Here is a 25,000-nt window from a genome sequence, read left to right as displayed (position 1 = left end):
CTTATCAGTTATCTTCGAAAATAAACTCTCTCTCTCTCTCTCTCTCTCTCTCTCTCTCTCTCTCTCTCTGTGAGAGAGAGAGAGAGAGGAGGCATTCCAACATGTTTAACAACAAAGAAAAACTAGTTCTCTCTGTGTAGTGAGCGTATTGTGTTTCTGTGAGTTTATTTGTTTTGGGGTATGTACTGCATGTGTGTGCAAATTCTCCAGGCCCTGTATCATTCTTTGGGGACTCATTAGCATTGTTATGGAAAGATCTCTGGGTGGGCGTGCCAGTGCAGAGACTGAAAGTCTCAAGTTCATCACAGCCATTGAAGCAGTGCCACAAGACTAGAGATAATAATAATAATGGATACTTATGTAGCACACTATCCAGAAATCTGCTCTAGGTGCTTTACAAAAACGCTTTTGTTAACATAAAACATTACATCTGTTTTACGTACACACACCAAAATGTGACTACACACACACACACACACACACACACACACACACACACACATACTGCATACATACATTTTAAAATACATGTGTATCTAACAGCTACCCTAACACATAACACATACGCACACATAGGCAGGCACAAACTTACATATACACACGCACACACAATACACATTCATATACATGTATGCAGTTATGTACACATACATGTGTATACACACATAGTCAAGCACAGCTGATGCAAAGGAAGTGGACCTGCCACAGTTTAACTTATTGTTGAGGGAAAAGGTGAGTTTTGAGACGAGATTTAAAAGAAGCGAGGGAATCAGAATGACGGAGGTTATCAGGGATCTTGTTCCATGTCTTTGGCGATTGAAAATTAAACGATCTGTGTCCTTATGTCTTCTGATAAGTCAGTTAATCAATAAGAAACAACAATGAATCATTTTTACACTGTGCATAATGCAGCTCAATGCACTGCAGACACTCCATACACAATTTTTGCACTGACACCACAAACACTCATAAACAACCAATTTTGGTTTTCTCTCATATATTTATGTTTGTGTTTCGCTAAGTTTGAAAACAGTTTGGAATCAGATTAGTGTGATAGATATTTGCTGTAATGTTATACAGTACATGCAGTCTGCTTGGCATTGCTTGTTGTATTAATTGTAGATATTTGTAATAATGTTATACAGTACAGTCTGCTAGGCATTGCTTGTTGTATTAATTGTAGATATTTGTAATAATGTTATACAGTACAGTCTGCTAGGCATTGCTTGTTGTGTTAATTGACAGGGAACACACACGCAAAAAGGAAAATGGGTAATATTCTGACTACACACTGACTTAAAATTGTCTTTCATCACCAGTCAGTTTAAAGTGCAACAGAAAGCACAGAAAAGATGGCTTCAAACAAATAGTTGAAGGATACCCCTGTGACAAAATTTGGCCTATCTTTCCCACTTATAAAAATATGGATAACAGACCCATGATCTGATCATTTCAGCAACCCTTGGCTCATAGTTGAAGGATTCCCCTGTGACAAAATTTGGCCTATCTTATGGATAACGCAACCCTTGGCTCATAGTTGAAGGATTCCCCTGTGACAAAATTTGGCCTATCTTATGGATAACAGACCCATGATCTGATCATTTCAGCAACCCCCTTGGCTTCCTAACTGGTGCTGAAATGCAACATTAGCAGTTAAAGGATTTTTTTAAAGATTTATTTGCTGATTTATTTCTTATCATTAATGTCTTTTTTCTTTCTTTTTTTTTCCCGCATTTTGTTTTATTTCATTATCTGCCTGTTTATTTTTTATGTTATTCATTTATCTGTTGATTTAATGATGTTTCCCAGTTATTTGTTGATGCACTTTTTTTCTCTTTTTTTTTCTCTTTGGTCCTCAGGGCTGACTAAGCACGTTCTTTTATGCTGCTGATCCTCTTCTTAGCAGATGTGGTGTGAATTTGTCTGATTGCAGTGATGCCTTGAGTAACTATTGATTATAGCAGTAAATAAATAATTAAAAATGCATCAGAAATCTGCAGAATAACTTTCTATTTCAGACAAAGATGGACGTACTGTTCGCTTTTCAGAGGAAAAGGATTTCCAGGATGCAGTCGACAGCATGACAGATGACACACTGCGAATATATGTAGAAATAGATGATCCCTTTACTCCATTAGAAGGTAATGTATCACATATTAAAGTATTGCTGGGAATTTAAATTTTGATCTGAAAAGTGAATTGAGAATGTACATGTATTAACATAGATGCTTTAATCACCTGTGTGTGTGTGTTCACATGTGTGTGTATGTGTGTCTGTAAATAAGCATCAATATGTACATGTACATATGTGTGTGTGTGTTTACACACATAGAATTTGTACTGATGCTATAAACATTAATAATGATATATTTGTCTTTTGCAAGTGTCTTTACTTTTGCCAGTTTGCAAAAGATTTAAATTTGGTGGTCTTTTCAAGAATCTTGACAAATAAAATAAATTAGGAGAAAAAAATTCCTTTTTGTCAAAGCATTGCAGTGAAATGTCCTACTTGAATTATTATTTGAAAGTAAAATACAATTTTTAAACTGTCCCTGAAACTATCAACCAAAAACCGTTCTCATGCATCAGATAATGCTTCATGCAAGGGGCTTAAGCCAGCACACAAAATAATGTCCCTTCTATGCAGATCCCAGACAGCTTTGGACTTACAACTTAATACAAGACACACTTTGTGGCTATTCAAGTGAGAGTAGAAGAAAAAAAAAAGCCCTGAGAGAGTTTGTATTCAATGAAACGTGGCTTTCAAAGCCTGAGTTTACCAAATGGCTACTAAATGACAAGAAGATAAGCAAAAAGCTTTCTACTTTTTTTTTTTTTTTTTTTTTTTTTTTTTTTGCTGCCTTTTCATCTGTACTGTTTACTTTGAGTGGCATCACTCCATCGCCACATGTTTTAAGTCCCCCATACACAGCGACAGCCAGGTTTGTCAGTCTCAGTCCCAGTATTGGCAGTCCTCAGGGAACAGTGGATGTTAGGTTGCCAGGAGGCCACACCCCAGAGGAGACCCTGCGCTGCTGCCGAGTCACTCTATGGTGTTCAGTAGGGCTTGTTCTGACTGAAAATAATGAAACAGGACACCACCTACTAAGCCCGCTACTGATGACAATAATAGTGTCACGGACCCAGACTGAGTGATTGTTCCCTACATGTAGAGACTACCAGCATGTCCATCCACAACAGTCCTCCATAAATCTCCTGGCGCCAAAGACTTTGACAGGACTCAACCCAAGCATTGAAGTGGAGGGGAATCAAAACTGAGGCCATCAGGAGAGCAGGGCATCAAAGGCCACAGAATCTGGGACTTTTTTTTTTAACTATGCTGATGATTAAAGAGGATGATAATAAGTACAATGCTGCTATAGAAGTCCACACCTGGCTTGATAAGTATAAACTTATCACACACACATACACACGCACACGCACATGCACGCACTCACACACACACACACACACGCACACACACACACACACACACACACACACACACACACACACACACAACCACACACACACACACACATGCACTCACACCCCAACTTAATTACCACAATTGTCCACAAGTTTTGCATGTAGTTATATTTGCTTCAACATATATAATATGTATGTATGTAACTTGTAAGCATGTGTTTGTAAAGACAAGTTTTTTTTACACATGTATACATTTATAAATGATATATACTTGTGATATAAGCTTGCTTTTTTAAATACACACAATCACAGCAGATGAGATTCATCTTCACACACACACACACACGCTCGCACGCACACACACACACACACATATACACACACACGCACGCATGCACATCACATCACATCACATCACAAGTCCTTTTTTCTTACACAACTTAAACACTCTCTCTCTCTCTCTCTCTCTCTCTCTCTCTCTCTCTCTCTCATTACATTTCCCACCTTATGCCATAATGTTTTATATAGATTGCTCTGTTTGTTGATACTGTTTGTCACTTGTGTACAACTGACTGAGAACATCCGTCACCCACTGCTCTGTTTGTTGATACTGTTTGTCACTTGTGTACAACTGACTGAGAACATCCGTCACCCACTGCTCTGTTTGTTGATACTGTTTGTCACTTGTGTACAACTGACTGAGAACATCCGTCACCCACTGTCCCCCCTGTGTGGTGTGGTGTGGGTTGTGTCATTTTGTTCTTTGTTTTTTTTCCTGTGTGTTTTACTAAAACCATGCTTATGCCTGTATGTGCATGTGTGTGTTCGTTTGTGTGTGTGTGAGTCAGTGTGTGCAAGTTTATTTTTTGTCCCTCTCTTGTGTATTTCTGTTAACACCATGCTTTAATTTCTATTGAGTGTTGTGTAGTGTAGTATTCAGTGTGGGGACTGGATGTACAAAAGCACAAGTGCTAATCTAGTATCCTCGAAATAAAGAATTTAGTCTCCTCCTCCTGTCTCTGTCTGTCTGTCTCTCTCTCTCTCTCACTGTCTGTCTGTCTCTCTGTCTCTCTCTCTCTGTCTCTGTCTCTCTCTCTCTCTCTCGCTCTGTTTTTCTATTTCTCATTTTTGTCCAAGTTGAATTTTCTTTCCAATTCCATGCTGTTGCCAAGTTTTCAAACTAGTATCTTCATTCTTGTTAACATTTGTCTGTTCTTTAGTTTCTGGAGTGCATGTGCTGCTTTTATTTCTTTTCCTTATTTATTTATTTATTATTTATTTTTAAATCTGCATTTGTGTTCCATCATTTCAATTTTTCTGTTGCCAGGAAGACCTGGAGACAGACCAAGCTTATTAAATGACGCAAACCCATCTTTTGTCTTTCACAGAGTCTGAAAGACTAAGCGCCATGAACAAACCCAAAGTTCGTCCGACTCCACGTGCCTGTTTCCCGTACCCGTTCCCACAACAGCCTCCAGCACCCTGCCCCCCTCACTACTGTGATCCCCCTCCCCCCATCTCTGGCCACTGGGCCCACGGAGGGTCTCCATCAATCGAACCAACGGTTCCAGGCGGGTCGGATCCTTTGAAGGGTGGATGGAAGGGGGACATGTATTTTGGGTGTCCCTGGGGCAGTGGTCGTGAACTGTACGGCACGGATCAGAACGGCAGTGGAAGTGAGAGCAAAGAGCGCATGACGTGTCAAGACAGGTTCATCATGGAGAAACCTAAGTCTGAAGATATGGACCAAATACAAGAGGTAAGGAAATAACTGTCTTTAGTAATGATTGTCATTATCACTGATTTAGAGGGGTTGGGGGGGGGGGGGGGTGATGGGTTTTGTCTTTTGTGTGAGTGTGACATTGTAGATCTGTCAATGAGTTATTGTTAATGGAAAGGGAGTTTTCTGTATCTTATTTTTTTCTTCTGATGAGTGAACATTTGAGAACTATTTGTTGTTGTTGTTCTACTTTTTCATCTTCTTCTTCTTCTTCTTCTTCTTCTTCTTCTTCCTTCTAGGATGGAAAAGGGCATTTTTTATGCTTGGTTGATAATTGTGGTGATTAATCAGTGTCATGAAAATAATAAGAAATAATAACACTCAAAATTGGCATATTACATTTCACTTCAGACACAGTATCAGACACATGGCAAATTGTATTTGGCATTTGGGAATTTTATCTCTTTTTTTTTTTTTTTTTTTTTTTTTCGTGTTTTCCCGGACTTTCTTGGGTCGACCACCGTTTTATTTTGTTCATAAATTTAATATGACAATTCAGAATAGATGAAAAAAAAAAAAATAAAAAAAATTTTTTTTAATCTGAATACAGTCAACATTAACAATAACATATGGAAGTCATAACCAAGACCAATACCCAGCATTCCATAACTATATCATTGTAATCAATAGCAATTATGGAATGAATCACCCATACAAGAAAAAGCATACAACTTTTCATTTACCGAATCAAGGCATGTGGAAAAAATAAGTTAACATCATTTTATCATTTGTTATTGAGTTTCACTGTTGGAGACTGATGTCAGGAAAAACTGACAGCCGCATCCAAATTTTGCACTTGCTTAACTGATGTTGAGTCAGGTTACTGGGGACTTAAAATTGTCATCCATCTCTCTTTAAAAAAAACAAAAAAAAAACAACAACAAAAAAAACAAAAAAACTCTCTCTCTCTCTCTCTCCCTCCCCCCTCCCTCTCTCCCCCTCTCTCTATATTACACACAGACACAAAAATAAAAGTCTCAATCCTACACATCGAAAGTTAGCCAAGACTCAAAGAAAATACAACATCAAGAATTAACAGAAATTAAATTCTATATGGAAAATACAAGAAATTGAAAACAAAAAACTAAAGTGCAAAGACCGTTCACTACTACTACCACTGCTGAAGATGATGATAATGATAATAATAATGATGATGATGATGACAATAACAATAATAACATTACAGTGACATCCAATTCCAAACTACGAAACAAACTGTAGGCCGGCTATTTATAAACATAAAACTGTTTCAAAGCTTTTGTTGAACCTGTGTGTGGGATAATCAAAGAAAATCATCTTAAATATTATAATACATATACGTCAAAAGACATACAATAGGATCAACATTAATTAATGGGAAAAAAAGAAAAAAAAAAAGAAAAAAAAAAAGTCGACGCCCGGACAGGAGGCAGGTAACACCCACCGCCCCCCCACGCCCCCTCACCCCCTGAAACGACACACGGTGATTTTTTCTTCTGCCGGTCAAGGACTATCGCCACATCGTCCCCAGGACAACTCGTCGTATACCACATGAAAGGGTATATAACATACTTGACAGTACACAATGCGCATTGTCGACATTATTTATCATACTCATTCGGCCAGTCCGTGAGATAAACACAAATATTTAACAAGAATGATACAAATAAAGGATACAAAAGTGAATATGTGAGAGGTGTATGCGTTCAGTGTGTGTGTGTGCGTGTGTGCGCGTCTGCGTGTGTGTGTGTAATTTTTTTTTTTCTTTCCTTTTTTTTTTAATCATTTACTAACATGGATTCAGTCAACTTCTGAGGCCTAGCTCTCTTTATTTCTTTTTTCTTTCCCTTTTATAACTTTTTTTTCATGAATCCTTAATTTCAGTAGTGTCAGTAGCACTTAATCATTGTTATGAGACATTATCATTACAAGAAATATGTTCTGAATTCAATGAGAAAAAAAAAAAAACAAATCAGATGAACAACGCAGAAATGTTGCAGACTGGAGAGAATCTGCCACTGTATATGATGGCCCTTCTGCGGGATGCACTTTCCACAGCTTCCCCTCAGCTTGTTGCTGTCCACATGAAAATAATGATAAAATATGATTTCGAGACATTCTCATTGCCAACAAGCAACATCTCACTCAGACTTCCAGACGGTGAAACCGATACCAATGTTCACGTATTGCAATACCTGACATATATGAAAGATAACGAAACGTATGTGATATTAATAAGGGAATTTTATCTTAATTCATGGTTTGTCATGTATGTGGCAGCCTAAGCCTTTTGATCAAACTTCATAGTTTATATTAGAAAAATATAAAATCAGAATGACAAGTATGTATGAACATATAAAGGTGTGTGAGAATGTCAGTTGTGTGAAAACCTTAAACATTTTAGTCACGTAGCTGAAATGAAAGTGTCAAATGAGCGAAACATTTGACTTTAATCAAACCTTTCCTGACATTTTCTCCAGCTCAAAGAAAAGGAACAGGTTTCAAAGGATTTCAAACACTGGGTTCGTCAGTATGCCCGTGACTGGCACCAGTACGACCTTCAAATTGGCCAAAGCGCTCCCGCATACTCACTTCCTCCGGGCATGGGTCCTGACTTTCTCCAGTGGTTGCGGTCCTACCTCACCCGTCACTATTCCCACAAGGTGCAGGAGGAAGGTACTGAGGAGGAGGAGACGCAAGAAGACGTTGAATCGGCTCCAGAGTGCCTCACCCCTCTCTACTACCGGTGGGTCTGCAAGTTCCTGAGATACTTCTTCACAGACAATGGTCGCATCCAAGGTGGTGCCTGCCGTGTCTGCCAGAAAGGTGAGAGAACATGGGTTTAATCTCCTCACTTGGAGAGTGGGGATGTAACTTGGGCAAGGCTCTCTCCCCATAATCAGATTCTAGCCCAGATAGCTGGGACAACAGTTGCCTCCTCTTATGTTATGCTGATAGCTGGACACAACTAACACACAAAAAGTGATGAATATTGGTTTGATGTGTACGCCGTGGAAATCTCGAGGGGGCAGCGGCGGGCCAATTTGTCCCACTCTGCTAACGTTTTAAAGGATAGGTTAGCTGAAGTGGGGAAGGTGGTGCGCTGTGAGACCAACATCCTGTCCTGTGCGGAGGGCTCTGCTCCGCTGTAGGCAGGGTGGTCCTGTGTGTACCAGGACCACACCCCTCCCTTGGAGGAATCTTTAAGAAACTTTCCCGGGGAAAAGGCGCCCGGGGCAGAGAGGGACTCCCTGCCTGGAGGAGGGATGGAAGCAGCACCCCTGACAGTGCGGGCTGGCTTATTAAGCCATACCTGCACCATTTCTGGCACTCTGAGTTGCCTTGTGGTTCTGGAGTTAGAGTCACATGGCGTAAGGAGGGTCAAGGGTAACAAAGTAGCCTGAGGGACTGATTCGGCATACGTGACCCTATTGGGGAGGGTCAGTTCGAGCTCGGCAAAGTCCGAGTTTGGTTCAGGCTGGTCCCTAGGGAGGCACGCATCAGTTTGACATGGTAAGTATAGAGCGCATAGAGCTTCAAGAATATGCGCTATAGCAAGAAGTCTGAATAAAGTATATGTAACACCAAACATGGAGTATAATACAAACTCCTCCTTTTGATCTCTTCACTAGCTGTGAAAATAATTTTTTGCAAACATGGAGTTTAATACAAACTCCTCCTTTGTTTTTGAAAGTAACTTGAACACACATATATGCGCTGTCCCATTTTGAAAACTTCAGAATAAGACCTATTTACATGTCTTTTTGTTACTAAAAACAGAGTGACTCTCCTTTCAGTTTCAAGTGCAAAACACAGTTGAAGAATATTTGGTCATATGATTGTGAATGAACATTTCTTCTTTAGTGAAACAGCTGAACAGATGCCAGATAATTAATTCTTTTCTCCTTCTTTGTTTTTTTTTTTTATTATTATTCAGTGATTTATTTCAGATTTTTGTTTCCACATGAATTTGAGGATAATTCTGAAGTATGAATCACAGTCACATTTCAACAAAAATGCTAATTCATGAGACCCGTACACTATGTTTGTTTTGATTTATTTCAGAGGAAAGTGGGCGTAATGCGAGAGAAGGTGGTCAGAAGGTAAGAAGGAAATTGAGAGGTAGAAGATCCAGTCACAGATTTCAGTTTTCTTTCTTGGCATTCTCTTCTAATTTACATTTTCAGCTGTTCAGTGAATATGTTTACCTTGTTCCCAATTGAGGGTTCAAGTACCTGTTTATTTATAATCTTTTTTACATTGTTCCCAATAGAAGGGTCCCACTACATTTTTACTTATTATTTTTAAAATTCTTTATCTACTTGGTGTGTATAGTGAGGGATCTATACATTGTGAATTAAAGGTTAAAACCGCAGTATTTGAATATACACATGATTCATTTGGTTTCTGTCTGTGTTAGATTTGGTTTATGAAGCCATTAATGTGAAAAAAAAAGCTAAATTATCTCAAATTCTCACAAACTGTTCATTTGAGGCTTTTTCATTTGATTGTCACAAGAGCTGAAGACGCTGTCGTTGGAGAGTCAGGCTTGATGGACACTCACCATGGAGCTCTGCTTTTAGTTACTTTGTTTTATAAGGTTTGTTTAATTGATAGAAATTAACCTGGATTTGTGTGTGTGTGTGTTATGTTTGGCAGAAGGGGCCCAAAGGATTCCGCAAGTATGTCTGCATGAGCTACACGCACCTGGTCAACGGCAAGAAGGGAGAGGACCACAAAATCAAGGAGAAGGCAACCCGGGCAGGCCTGTCGGCAGAGGTGCAGGAGTTTGTGGATCAGGTGATGATGGAGTGGCAGGCCAAGCTTACCCACCAGCAATACCACATCGTCGCCAAAGAGATGACGCAAGGGGAGAGGACTCTGCCGGCAGGACTGCTGCAGGAGCACTTCCTGTGGCTGGTCAGTTTCTTGACCCACATGCAAATCGGGCCTGGGCGTCTCAGCAAGTAGAGCTCGTAGGATGTGATGTGTTGGGAATAAACACCACCACAGGGAGGTGAGGCTCGCTGTCTTATCAGCTTTCACTGGGAGGGACTTTTTTGTTAGTTCAGTTTTCATTCATAGGCTGTAACTCCCACGTTCACTCGAATGTACAATGGTGGGCTTTTACGTCTATGACGGTTTTTACCCTGCCATGTAGGCAGCCATACTCTGTTTTCAGGGGTGTGCATGCTGGGTATGTTCTTGTTTCCGTAACCCACCAAGCGCTGACATGGATTACAGGATCTTTAAAGTGCGTATTTGATCTTCTGCTTGTGTATACACATGAAGGGGGTTCGGGCACAAGCATGTCTGCACATAATGATGACCTGGGAGATCAGAAAAATTCTCCACCCTTTACCCAGCAGGCACCATTACTGAGATTCAAACCGGGACCCACAGATTGAAAGTCCAGCGCTTTAACCACTCGGCTGTTGCACTTGTCAGTGGGGAAGATGAAAGTGGAAGGTTTGATGGAGAGGGGACAAGTGGGGGGTGGGGGTATGCCAGAGTGGGGGTGGGGTGCTGGGGAGAGCTCTTAGATTTTGAGGTGATAGTGATATAATAGAGAAGTGTTCCCCAATAGGGATACAAGTCAGTAAATCTAACTAGTTTAATTACACATACAATACTGTGACCCACTAGTGCAGACTGACAGGGGTCTGATTTTTCCTGTCCTGTGCTAACAGCCAATACCCTGCTGAAGGGGAAAAAATGAAAGTAAATGGGGCTAGTTACCTCCCCCTCCCCCCACCCACCCCACCCCTAGTACATTACCTACCTCCCCATCTGCGTGCCTGTCGAATGCCCTCGTCTTACAGCAGCCATCCTCAATCCTTGTGTCTGTTTGCAGATCCATGGTTTTACTGTATTCACAAAGATTAATGTTGTCTTCGGGGACTTTCAGTGTATTTTATCGTATGGATTGCTCCGTTCGTTTTTGTTTTGTTTTGATTAATGATTGCACAGACAGAATTCTTCAGCAGTTTTTGTTTCTTCATTGTTGACTGTAACATTTTTTCCCCATCAGTGTTGTGAGAGGAGTGGAGATGTGAAGGAGCAGTAAGAAAAAAGAGAGAAAGGTTGTGAGGATGAGAAAAAGTGAAATAAAGAGAGAAGAGTTAAAGTAAGGAAAATGTGTGACTAACATGTAACTGTCGACAATAAGGTGAATGAATCATGTACTGACATAGATATAAAAGCCATTAAAAACATGCATAAACAGATTTGTGGATCAGTGAATCTGAAATTTCAGCACGCACGCACACACACGCACATGCACACACTGATGCACATGCATGAATACTTATACACACATATTGCGCTCACCCATAAACACACACCATTGCTTGCAGACACACAAACATTCATTAATGCAAGTCCTATATTCAGTATTTACTCTGTCAGATGGACTGTTTATGAACCATGATTATTTGCAATTGGTAAAAGAGTTCAGTGAGGATGAAGAGAGGTTCAAAGAGGTGAATAAAATCAAGCCGAACAGACATGTGTAGCGGTTCTTTTTCATTGCTGTACAGCAAGCCAGAGAACACAGTGGGCAGAGCCAGTAATATTCTGTGCTGTCTGCCAGTTTTCTGTCTGTGTCTGCTGAGTAGCCTTTAAATGCAACCAGCCTGGAAACCCCTCACACACTTTCTTTGTTCTTCTTCAGTGGATGAGTTGACTGAGAGAGTGAACGAGATGTAACCAGCCTGGTGAAGACATGGGACATAATCTTTGATGGAGGCATGGGACATAATCTGTGGTGGAGGCAGGGGACATAAGACTCTGGAGTGGATGACTTGAGACAAGTGATTGAAAGTTGACTGGAAAAAAACATACTTCAGAGTTGAAGTGATTGACTGAATCAAAGCATTAGGTAATGACAATGATAATGTGCAGTATAGTAGGCTATGTTTATAATTATATTCAAATAATGTTTCTTAATTCTTTCTGTTTTTACATTAAGAATACTAGTTATTACCTGCAGTGTGTGGATGTATGTATGAAACGGTGTATGTGATTTTTTTTTTTTTTTTTTACATTTGTATCTTCGTAATATTCGTAAAAGCTGTTGTTGACTTTTACAGTTATGGTCCTCATGTTGTTTACTTGTCTATGTTGTGATAATGCACCTGACCAAATTTCTCCAGTTGGAGATAATAAAGTTATTATCTTATCTTAATATGCATTCATATAGCTCTAACACTAATGCTGTAGGCATGTTTGTATTGATATGTTTTATCCTGGTGATTGAGAGATGGGTGTGGAGAAGATGAGCATTGCTTATCACTTGTTCAAAAAATGTTATGTCATTTGTATCTTTTGTGAAAAAAAGGTAGTGAATATACATGTTGTTTTGTTGTTGTTGTTGCTGGGTTTTCGTTGTTGTTGTTGTTTTTGGTTGGGTTTTTTTTTTTTTTGGTTTTATTGTGTGGGGTTTTTTTTGTTTTTTTTTTTTGGTTTTTGTTTTGTTGTTTTTCAAGTTACAACACAGGTTGGATTCCAGGACACACCATTGCACCTTTATCTTTTTATTTTTGAATTTACCTCCTAAGTATTTTTTTTAAATCTGTTTAATTACACATACTTAACCGTGACCCAACTAATGCAGACTCCGGCAGGGGTCTGACATTTAGATAGAAAATTTCCTTTTCATATGTAAGGTAGTTTAGAATATTTGACTTTTTTTTTTCTTGGTTTAAACTTGATTTTATTCTCAAAAAGCAAGTAAAAACATTGCAAACACATAGAGTAGCTACAAGCCAAAGCTTGTGTGGCACATAACTGACTGAAAATGGATTTAAAACATAGACTCAAAAGCCAAGTCAAAAATAGATGGATGCATCAGACAAAGTGGCCGGGAAAATAGGGCAGCAACTGATTTTAGACATGCGCGAGTTGTACATGTGGGTGCCAAACTAACTTGACCATGAATACAGTTTTGCGGTGTATCAGCCAGCCTATTCAGAAAAATACTCAACTTTAGCCCTAAACTTGAGTGCGGCTGTTGTTGTTGTTGTTGTTTTTTTACTGATTTATCTTTCATCTTTTTCCAGTGTATGTGTGTGGATGGGTAGTGCACAATTGCATGTGGACTGATTTACATAAATCACAAAGGGCAGCACACATTGATTTTGCATGTGGAATGATTTACATAATTCACTCAGGGCAGCACACAGTTGCATGTGGACTGATTCAGAGAAATCACTAAGTCATTCCGTCCTCGTGTGCAATAGCATACTTTGTGCTTGCATGAAAAAGTTTATTTTGAACAATTTTACTGACTTTGCTTTTTTATTTAATTTATATTTATTTAAGTTATTATTTAATTCATTTTTATTTAATGGTACATACATCTGTTCGTATGACGTTGTTGTTTCTTTACTTCATTGTTGGTATATATACATTTATATATATATATATATATATATATATATATATATATATATAAGTTTATTATGTAATAAACGATTGAAAATGAAATGGAGTGTTGTCTGTTTTCATTGTTCAAGAGAGCATCAGGTCCACAAATGAACTTTCTGCATCTTGTATTGATCAACATTAAAGGAGGGCCACTTGAGACACACCAGGGACAATGGAAAATCTCCACCTACAATCCCCGAACCATGGAACTCGCAAATCTGTGGGATGTATGCTCAAAACACACGGGGCGCCCACATGCACACGCACACGCACACACACACAGTCTTTTCTATCTTCCTCTGTCTCAGTCATTCTCTCCATTAACCACCCTACCCCTGCTTTCTTATGTGTATGTGTGAGTGAAGTGTACTTGTACAGTGCACTGCACTCTCACAAGCACATGCACACACATAAAGGACATGCACTCACATAAAGGATGTACACAAAAAGGACAAGCACATGTACACACACATAAAAAAAAAACATGCACATGTAAACACGCAAAAAGTACTTGCACATGTAAACACGCAAAAGGAACATCACATGTACATAAAAAGGACAAGCACATGTACACACACATAAAGAACATGCACATGTAAACATGCAAAAAGGACATGCACATGTACATAAAAAGGACAAGCACATGTACACACACATAAAGAACATGCTCATGTAAACACATAAAGGACATGAACATGCATAACGTCATGCACATGTAAACACGCATAAAGGACTTGCACATGTAAACTCGCATAAAAGACTTGCACATGTACACACAGAAAGGACATGTACATACACATAGAAGAAATGCACACGTAAACACACACATAGAAGAAATGCACACGTAAGCACACTTATAGAAGAAATGCACATGTAAACACACATGCATAACTCCATCCACATTCGTCTACCTCCGTGAGTGTGCGTGTGTGCATGCGTGCACGCACGTGTGTGAGAGAAAGAGGAGAGAGAGAGTATGTGTGTGTCTTGTTTCATTTCGTGTTGGTCTGATGTACGATGAAGTCCGAGAGGGTGGGAAAGAGATGTAGTGTTGTGTGTTGTTATCTAAACAACATCTAAGAACGAAGCTTGTGCGTGCAAAAACATTTAAGAATTAGAACTAACACAGACATTGCGCTCATCTGAAAATTGCTGCGTTGTTGCTATATTAGCGTCATCGTTGCAAAGGGCAGTATCTAGAACAAGGTTTAATAAAATTACTCTGCACAAATCCTTAATATCGCTATGTATATTTTACTATTATTATACAGTAACAGGATTTTTTCACATTAGATTTCATTTCCATTCTATCTGTGTGCAACACAAGGATCAAAATAATCATGGAACTCACGTGTGAACACATCTCTCTCTCTGTCATTTCATAGTTCAACGGACCTACACGAAACGAAACAAGACACACACATACTCTCTCCTTTTCTTTCTCTCATGCACGTGTGCACACACACACACACACACACACACACACACGGCACTCTCTCTCTCTGAATATCTATCTCATGCACACTAGTGTACACCCACCCACCTCCACACACACACATATACACGCGCGCGCACGCGAATTCACGTTGCTTTGCCGCTGCCTGACTGAACATTGAGGGTGATTTAAATGTAATTTAAATTGTCAAAAATTAATAATGAAATAAGGAAACTGATACATTGATTTCAAAGGCATGCACCTTTAAGGGGTGGGATCATCGATGTTTGCATTGATTGTTCTTTTGTTGTTGTTGTTGTTTTTATTGTCTTCACACACAACACACACTGACACACGCAGTAACATTTACACACACATACATACTTACTCTCTCTCTCTCTCTCTCTCTCTCTCTCTCTCTCTCTCTCTCTCTCTCTCGTTGCCCAAGTTCTGTTGATGAAGAATTAGTCACAGTCATCTGAGCTGGTGGTGTGAGTGTACGTGATATGATGTTGCTTTACTGACGTGTGAGAAAAACAGAGGGGGTGGGGGGTGGGGGGGGGCATGGGGGGGGGGGGGCTGAGTGTCGTACAATGTCCTTTCAATGTCAGGTGAGTAGTGCTGGCAACTGTTGACGATTACTGACCACTAGCAGCCGTTGGTTATTGTTTTTATGTACCTCCCTAAAGTCTCCACTTTCGTTTTCTCCGCATAGGCGGATAGTAGTTTGCACAGGACAGGAATGTCAGACCCCTGCCGGAGTCGGCGCTTGTTAGGTCACGGTAAGTATGTTATTTAAACGTAATTTTAGATAGAAAATTTCCTTTTTCTACCCTTCCCCCCAATCCCCTCTGTCCTCAGACCCACCTCTTTACCCTTCCTTTACACTCACCCCCTCCTGTCTGATCCTGTCTTTCGCCACATCCTCTGATAACGCTTACCTCAACCCGGCATTACAAAAAGCCATTGTACTCATTCAATGCAGATCAGTTTCAGTTTCAGTTTCACTGAGTAGCTCAAGGAGGCGTCACTGCGTTCGGACAAATCCATATACGCTACACTACATCTGCCAAGCAGATGCCTGACGCGCTTAGTCAGGCCTTGAGGGAAAAAAAAAAGAAAAAAAAGGGAGTGAATAAATAATAGATAAATACATTAAAAAAAATTACTACTAACACTACTAATAATATGTATAAGGCGCAAAAACTTGATGAAGTCAACTATAAGCGTACATAAATAAATAATAATTATAATATATAAAATAAATATGAGCAAATAAATGTTAAACATGGAGACACACATTCACACATACACCCACATATGCATAACAGATATGCACCAAACATGCAGTTTCACAGATATGAAAGCACAGTCAAATACACATAAACGTACATGAGCCCCAACACACACACACACACACACATTACCCTGCACCTCCTCTATCCCCCTCCTCCACACACTCATTTCTAGGCTACGTATCGCAGCTTCCACGGCACACACGCACAGACACACACACACACACACACACACACACACAGATGAACGCTTACTTGTACAAGCACACACACATACGCCCATATCCCCCACCCCCAACCCCACACACATATATACAAAGATATATATATACACCCGCACGTAACAATATTCCGTTGCTCCCACAGTGTAGGCATGCATATACACACATACCTCATCCTGTACCCCCCTCCCCCCCCCCCCCCCCCCCCCCCCCCCCCCCCCTCCCACACACACACACATACGCACGTGCACAGAACTCTCCTGACACTTGTGTACACTTACACCCTCGCGCATGCACAAACGCACTCAAACACACAGACCCACACATACACACACATACACACACGCACAGAGGCTGCCACTGATTGGCCGCAAGAGGGATGGGAAAAGATCTCTGATGCCAAGAACGTGGCGTCTAGTGTGTTGCTCAGTCCATTGTATTTCTTCTTCTTCTTTCCCTTGACTACCGCCTTCATCATTGTGAAGATTCTGTAGACTAAATTTGGAAAAGCCCACAGAGACTCTGTTCCGTTTTGAAGAAATTTGCGCAATGCTGGTTTGGAAATGATGCCGATATTTGTTTGATTTGCAAAGCATCATGCCAGTCTACCTTTCATGCTAGACTTACGGCCGCTCCCTCTGTCTGCTTTTATTTCTTTGAGGCGATCGATGGTGTGATGGCCTTGTACCTGTTCTTTTTGATATTCTTTGACTTTTCTGAGGATTTCCGATTTTCCTAGATGTAGGCCGCTCGTTGTTGTTGCGTTACCAGCAAGTCTGTCAGCTCGCTCATTTCCCTAACACCTGCATGTCCCGGGCAGTATGACCATGTGAGTTTTTAATCCGTGAAAGCCGGAAGTTGCAGATAAGATGATTGCAGTTATCATCATCAGTGATTAAGATCCAGAGGGTGTGTGTGTGTGTGTGTGTGTGTATGCGGGGCCGTCTGTCAGTGTGTGTGTGTGCCGTGTGTGTGTGTGTCAGTGTATGCGGCGCCGTGTGTGTGTGTGTGTGTGTGTGTGTGTGTGTGTGTGTGTGTGTGTGCGGTGTGCCGATGTGCGTGTGTGTGTGTGTCGGCCGTGTGTTTGTGTCAGTGCCAGTGTGTGTGTGTGTGTGTGTGTGTGTCAGTGTGTGTGTGTCAACGGTGTGTGTGTGTGTGTGTGTGTGTCGGTGTGTGTGTGCCGGTGTGTCAGTTCATTTGTATCTGTGTCCGCAGTGTGTGTGTGTGTGTGTGTGAGTGTGTGTGTGTGTGTGTGTGTGTGTGTGTGTGTGTGTGTGTGTTGCACGGTGTGTGTGTGTGTGTGTCAGTGTGTGAGTGTCAGTGCCAGTGTGTGCGGTGTCAGTGTGTGTGTGTGTGTGTGTGTGTGTGTGCCGTTTACTTGTCCATATGTGTGACTGAGCTTGCGCCGCGCAGCCGAGTAGTGTTCTTATCAGCCTGTCAGTCAGTGGGTCTCGACTCGATGGGATCATAAATGTCACGTTGGGAAGGTGGTGCGTTTGTCGGCACACACTGACACACACACTGGCGCGAGAGGGAGTATCGACACGGGAGTGTATCGATACACTGTGGGGTATTGACGGCGGACACGGGAGAGTATCGATACAGTGGGGTATCGATACGGGGCACTAAGTGCACTGGGAGTGTCGACACAGGTATACGAAGCGAGTCAGAAAGCGAAGAACATGCACACGTGCACGTTTTGGTGGGTGCTCATGTATGTGTACTTGCAAGCGTGTGTGAAGAGTGTTGTGCTGGGGACTGCAAAACTACTCTGGAATTTTAAGTAATAATATACAGGCTTATATTACCATCTGCACTTTCTAATGCTGTATCACCGCCATTGCATCTGCACCATAAATAAACAGAAACGCATCGAGTGATTTCCCTTCCTGTGTTCTTGTCATTGCACGGAAAGAAGAAGGGGGGAAAAAATAATGAAAGGCTTGGCGAGGAATGCTATCAAAAGAGTGATTTCCCTTCCAGTGTTTTCGTGCTCTTGCACCACAAATGGGTTATCAGAAGTTGAAAGGCGAAATCTTTTGAGGTTGACAAGGTTTACAATGATTGTATTGTGGATATGCGATAAATACACCGTGCAGGACAACAGAGAAATAAGCGGGCTGCTGGACGCAGTGTCATTAGTTTTTTTTCTATGACTGCCATGCCGTGGTTCCAGATGCCGACAGAGGCGTGACATGGGCATGAATGGATCGATCAGTGTACACTGAGTACCACCTTCACGTTAACTCATCAGCATTGTGCGTACACACACACACACACACACACACACACACACACGCACACACACACACACGCACACACACACCGTGCACATGCACATGCACATGTACACACTCAAAATATATTTAGAGATAATTATATAAAAGTGTGATTTGATATATATATATATATATGTGTTTGTGTGTGTGTGTGTGTGTTACCCATGATGCGTCCATAGGGGACAAAACTGCAGTCATAGCAGGCACACGCTCCCACAGAATACAAAAAGCCTCAGTTACTCTCTTTGAAGGGTTTATTTCCTCAAACTTTTCCGCTTTTCTCCTCATCTCATGTTTTATATCATTATCTATCTTTTAACTTATTATATGATGAATCATTTGAAAGTCATTTGTCAATGATGGACTCCTTGAAACAGAAACTGAATGATGAAAGAGTTTTTTTGTTTGTTTTTTAAACCTGTGTTTGTTTTGCTCCAATGTCATGTTCTCTCTCTCTCTCTCTCTCTCTCTCTCTCTCTCTCTCTCTCTCTCTCTCTCTCTCTCAGATTTGTATCTGCCTTGTATAAGGCACTGATAAGCCCTGAATATCCAGCACAAGTGTGTGTGGGCATGTGAATGTTAACTGAGTAAATTGTGAGCATACACTTGTGCTGTCTTTCTGTTTTCCTCCACTGACAGGTTGTTCCCTCTCTCCTTCTCGCTCTCTTGTTAACTGAACAGCATGATAATGCAGGAAAACAAGGCAGGGTGATAATGCACTCAACCACCATTATGAAAATGACATTATAAAGATGTTTAAATCTGGGTGAAAAAAAAAAGACTTATTGAATATTGTGAACTGTCTTCTGCTTGCAGACCACTGAAGCAGCAATGTCTTCCAAGGGCTCAGCAGGGAAACGGAACAAAGGAAAGAAGATGGATGTCTCCTCTCCCAAAAAGCCTGTCATGACTGTCACTGCTCTCTTCAAGAAACAGCTACTGCAACAGCAGGCCAAAAACCAGGGCGGCAAAAATAGTGCAGACCAAGATTCTGATAACGAAGCTATAGAGTTTGTGCAAGAGGAACAGAAATCAGTTTATTTCAGCCCACCCAAATCACAGAACAGATCCCTACGGAAGGATGTGAATGAGGGAGAGGACTGTGGGGATCTCAGCAAGAAACCTGCACACAGTAAAGACTTACTGGGAACAGAAAAGAGGTTGAGCCGTAGACTCTCTTTGAGGAAGGCAAGCCAAGAAAGAAAAATCGCTGAAGAAGCTAAAAACCAGGACAACTCAGCTTCAGCAGCAGTTGTCTGTAATCAAAGTGTAAAAGGTTCCTCAGACCAATCCAAATCAGCTTCTTCCAGTGAGATAGATTGTGGCAGAGTAAGCATCAGTGGCCCAAGCTGTTTAATAGCAGAACAGAGCTCAAGTAATTTGGAGAAAAAAACAACTATTAGTGACACAGCAACTGCCAGTGTTACTTCACCCACTGACACATCAAGCAAGGGAAAACTGTCGCTGAAGCGCAAACAAACATCACAAGACGGCCCCTCATCAAGCCACAGTCCTAAGGTTCCAATGTTGGAGAACAAGAATAAAACACTTGAAAACAGGGCTGGTGGTACGCCTTCCTCAGCAACAGACAAGGTCAGGTCTTCAGCAACACCTGTCTTCTCCGTCTTCAGACAGCCCTCAGAGTCCGCATTGTTACAGGGACACACAGGACCAAAATCAGCAGCCTCAGTCATCCCCCAAGATCTGGAAACAACACAAAAGGACAGTGCAGAATCTCTCACTACATCAACCTCCACCTCCACCTCCAGAACTAACAGACTGAACAAAGAGGCTAAAGTGAAGGATGGTATTAAAAGTAAAAATGAAGTCAAAGGTGAGGCGAATGATCTGCAAACTTCAGAACTTGATTCAGAAGCAGCAGGAGAGGGAACGTCAGAAAACAAGGAGGATGGTGCTGAGAATGGTAAAGAGGAAACCTTGTTTAGGGTGCCTTACTATTTGGAGAATTTTAGCACTATCGTGAAGTCTGTGTTTGCTGATGACTACTACGTGCAGCTCTTCAATGAAGCAGATTTACACTTTGTTGAAGAATATAACAACCTGTCAGGCAAGTGTTATACTGTACGTTTTTTGTTATAGTAAACAGTGTTACATAAACACAGATAGCTTACTGATATTCAGAATTTTGATTTTAGTGTTTAATGATAATATGTATCTTGTAAATCAAGATTTTTTAATTTTAGATAATGCCAATGTATTTATGTATTACCCACACAACAAATCACGAACAGAGCTGGTGTATTGTTTTCATCTTTTGTTCTATAGAAACTGAACAAGTCACTGTATGGTCCTTAGTTTGTGAAGAACTCTGAATTTGTTTCCGAGGCAGGAGCAAAACTATCTTTTTGCCAGAAGGTATTTTATCTGAACTTAGCTAAACGTTCAAGCAAGGCTTAGAACTGAATATCACAGTACACATTGATATTTTTAAAATGATGTTTCTGTGTAATTGATGTGGCTTTAATTTATTTCCAAGACAAGAGTAAAACTATGAGAAGATGTTTGATCTGAACATAGCTAAATGTTTACACAAGGCTAAGAACAGAACACCACAGCACACATTTTTGTGAACTGACATGTGTCATAAAGATTTACATTTTTACAGTTTTTTTAATATTCTGTAGCAGCCATATTACTGTGTACTGTTTGTGTAAATTCATAACTTACAATTGAAGTAGTTCTTATCTGTGTGATTCATAAATTATGATTGTGCAGACATTTTGTAAATACTCTGGAAACTTTTACACTTGTATTAATTAATGTATATATACTTATTTTGTTGTTTTTCATCACAGAGCCATCAAAGAAGCTCTTTGTGCGGCTGTTTTCCCGTAAACGTGCCTGGCTGCCAACAACTAAAATCAAATATCCTGAGATTGCTGAGAACCTGGTGCCATGTCTGGAAGAACTTGTGACTGCAAATTTACTGTCATCAGGTAACAAAAACACTCAGGTGTGTGTTTGGTCTCTGTATACAGACATGTATGTTGGAATATGTGCATATGCTCATGTTGATGTGACACACGCTTACAGGCTCACATTTTGTGCAAGCACATGTACACACAAAAGGATGTGTGTGCACACTTTTGCACACTTATTGATACACACAGACATGATATTCATATATACATGATAGAGCCACATGCCCACATTAACACACAGGTTGACACTTATTTACACATACAGATACTCCCACACAATCATGTCAAGTTTGTTTTTGCTGTCACTGCTGATTTTCTAATTGAGTGTGTGTGCGGGTGGGAGGGAGGTGTGTGTGTGTCCGTGTGAGAGAGAGAGAGAGAGAGAGAGAGAGAAAAGAGGAATCATGTGAATCAACAGCATGTTTTAGAATACCAATACAATTTTTTTTTTATGTGTTTGTAGTTATACATGCATTTTTATGCTCGAGTTTATGTGATTCTTGATGTTGATATGTGTGTTTGTGAAGACACAAAGCTTTCACCAGTGAAGGGTTGATAAAGTGATAATATTTTGAATTGATTTGTGTGCCTGTGTTTATTAAAGTCAGCCTAAAAATCACCAGTCTAACTTCACAAATTTTTTTATTTCACTACAGCATTGTTACTACTGTTAACTCTCTCCATACGAACGGCGAAAGAGATGACATTAACAGCGTTTTACCCCAATTACCATCATCAAAATATTGCAAGCGGAAGGCTCTTATACTGAAGAGGTGAATGTTGACAAAGAATACCACAATTCTGACAACCACTGGACATCCGAGGGGTCTGTGTAGAGGAGAAGAGAGGACTGGCTGTACTGAGTGAGTTAAAGGTGTTGAGAACTTCTGTTCATTGCAACTACTACAACTGCTGCTGTTACTACCACCACTACGACTACCACTGCTACTCTTCCTCCTCCTCCTCCTCTTCATGCTGGTACTACCACGTCCGCCAGTTACAATACTCTGCTGCATGAACAAAAATTATGTTTGACTGATGGCAGTGTCTCTCAGTTGAGGGTTGAGTCTTGGTGTCTGCGAGACTACAGATTGTTGCATGTGCATTGTGTGTGTGCACACATACATTTGCAGGCTCTGAGTGTGCGTGTGTATGTGGGTGTGCACTGTTTGTTGGACGTAGCCCATTTCAGAACTTGTTTTTATTTCAGTCATCTGCCTTCTGTTATCTTTCACTTTATCGTATTTTGATGTATTTACTTATTGGGGGGTTTTTTTGTTTGTTTTTTTTGTTTTTTCATTATTATATTTCAGTGTATGTTAATGTTTTACACAAATGTAGGGACGGCATCAAGGTCTGACCAGTATGTTGGGATTATCACTTTATGTGAAGGTCAGGTACCTGGTTTTATTTGTTTTTTGTTTTTTTGTTTTTTGTTGTTGTTTTTTTTGGTGCCCCATCATCTGCGCCATTTCAGTGGCAGTACTCCCATGCCACTCATTTAGATTCCTCCATACACAGTTACACCCGGGTTCGTCCGCCACAGTTCCAGCGTTGGCAGTCCGCAGGGAACCATCGATGTTAGGTCGCCGGGAGGCCACACACCAGAGGAAACCCTGCACTGCTGCTGAGTCACTTCGGTGGTGTTCAGTGGTGCCTGTTCTGATTCAGCATACTTAGGACACCACCTACTAAGCCCCATACTAACGACAATAATGGCTTAGTCGCGGAGCCAGACTGAGTGAGCGTCCCTCCCAGAGTGGAGACCACCACCAAGTTGGTACCACCAGGTCCCTACTTTTTTTTTCTTTTTTTTTTTACAAAGGAGATGTGTTGTAGCGTATATGGATCAGTCCACACACTGTGACTCCTCCTTGAAGCTGAAACTGTTTGTGTTGACTTGTGGCCTATATCTGTGAACATCAGGTGAGCAGCTGTGTTGACTTGTGGCCTATATCTGTGAACATCAAGTGAGCAGCTGTGTTGACTTGTGGTCTATATCTGTGAACATCAGGTGAGCAGCTGTGTTGACTTATGGCCTATATCTGTGAACATCAGGTGAGCAGTTGGATGACCTTGACGCCATACTGGGTGCCATGTCCGCCCCTGACCTCCGTACACTGGCAAAATCCTATCACGTCAATCTCACGGGGCAGCAGAAGGGGCAGATCATTCAGACGCTTGTCTCCAAGAGTCGACATAAGACAGTGGCTTCCCATTTCGGGCAGAAGATAGGTGGTGTAAAAATGGCAATGTTAAAGAGGTGAGTGAGTGTTTTTTAGGGTGAAAAAACAAATAAACCCATACTGAAGACATGCACATACATGTGTATGTGTATGCACAAACACTCGTACATTATGTGTATGTGATCTTGTACATGCATATACATATGTGTGTGTGTGTGAGTGCGCATATGTGTATGTACTTGTGAATGTGTTGCAAAGATATCAGCATAAATAACAATCTTTCTTTCAGAGATCACGTAAGCATTATTAAAGTAGTGTAACCAATTTGCATCAGAGTATGCGCAGTTAGAATTTTGTTGTATGGAAAGGGATGTTAGTGATGAATATGAGTTTGTACCACTAATGTGTGCGTGTGTGTGAGGGGGGAAAGGTGGGAAAGAGTATGAGGTGGGAGAAGTCGGTGTGTTGTGAGTGATGTTACACAGTCTTAAAAAAGTGTTATTTTTTAAAGTCTGTTTCTGTAACTCATTCAAACCTGCGCCCAGGCATTGCAAGGGCATCAAATTCAATCTGTTAAAAAGGTTTTCCAGGTTCCTTAGCTGCAAGCAAAGGGAACTAATTCGGCAGTATTTCTGACTTTGGCAAGAGATTGCTTACAGCCATGATTTTTGTTTGTTTGTTTGTAAAGTCATATCTTAAGATGAATATTAGAATGCATGCAGCTGAGTAAGATTTATATTTTGTTTGTAAAAGTAATGTTATAGGTTAATATATTAGAGTGTATTCAGCTAAGATGTATATTTTTTAGTTAATGTTACCAGTGATGAATATTGGAATGTGTGCATGTCTCTGATTTTTTCCCTTCATATTTTTGGACGTTTTGTTTCCTGTATTTTGATGATGGTGAATGATCATGTGGATGCTGGTGATGGTTCTGTGGTGGTCCATTTAGGTTTGGGGTTACTTGACGAGGCTGTACTCTCATGATTTTTTCAGGTGTCAACTCAGGCTGAAAGATACAGATATG

At 40.7% G+C, this 25,000-nt stretch overlaps 2 protein-coding genes across 2 annotated transcripts in view; both read left to right on the top strand.

Annotated features, from left to right (window-relative positions):
• Window positions 1–13,597, top strand: part of LOC143296931 (uncharacterized) — a 14,374-nt gene extending 777 nt beyond the window's left edge. Inside the window, exons 2-6 of the mRNA XM_076608958.1 lie at window positions 2,019–2,141; window positions 4,818–5,188; window positions 7,669–8,014; window positions 9,254–9,291; window positions 9,848–13,597. Of these exons, the coding sequence (XP_076465073.1) occupies window positions 2,019–2,141; window positions 4,818–5,188; window positions 7,669–8,014; window positions 9,254–9,291; window positions 9,848–10,159 (1,190 nt within the window). The 3' untranslated portion in view covers window positions 10,160–13,597. The remainder of the gene's footprint in view (window positions 1–2,018; window positions 2,142–4,817; window positions 5,189–7,668; window positions 8,015–9,253; window positions 9,292–9,847) is intronic.
• A 4,609-nt stretch (window positions 13,598–18,206) lies between these two features.
• Window positions 18,207–25,000, top strand: part of LOC143297024 (fanconi-associated nuclease 1-like) — a 47,449-nt gene continuing 40,655 nt past the window's right edge. Inside the window, exons 1-4 of the mRNA XM_076609172.1 lie at window positions 18,207–18,268; window positions 19,662–20,913; window positions 21,662–21,802; window positions 23,846–24,050. Coding sequence (XP_076465287.1) covers window positions 19,677–20,913; window positions 21,662–21,802; window positions 23,846–24,050 — 1,583 coding nt within the window. The 5' untranslated portion in view covers window positions 18,207–18,268; window positions 19,662–19,676. The remainder of the gene's footprint in view (window positions 18,269–19,661; window positions 20,914–21,661; window positions 21,803–23,845; window positions 24,051–25,000) is intronic.

The sequence above is a fragment of the Babylonia areolata genome, chromosome 22 (assembly GCF_041734735.1).
Source record: "Babylonia areolata isolate BAREFJ2019XMU chromosome 22, ASM4173473v1, whole genome shotgun sequence".
Lineage (NCBI taxonomy): Eukaryota > Metazoa > Mollusca > Gastropoda > Neogastropoda > Buccinidae > Babylonia > Babylonia areolata.
Note: the sequence above shows the minus strand (reverse complement) of the source record. Positions and strands in the feature narration are given on the sequence as shown.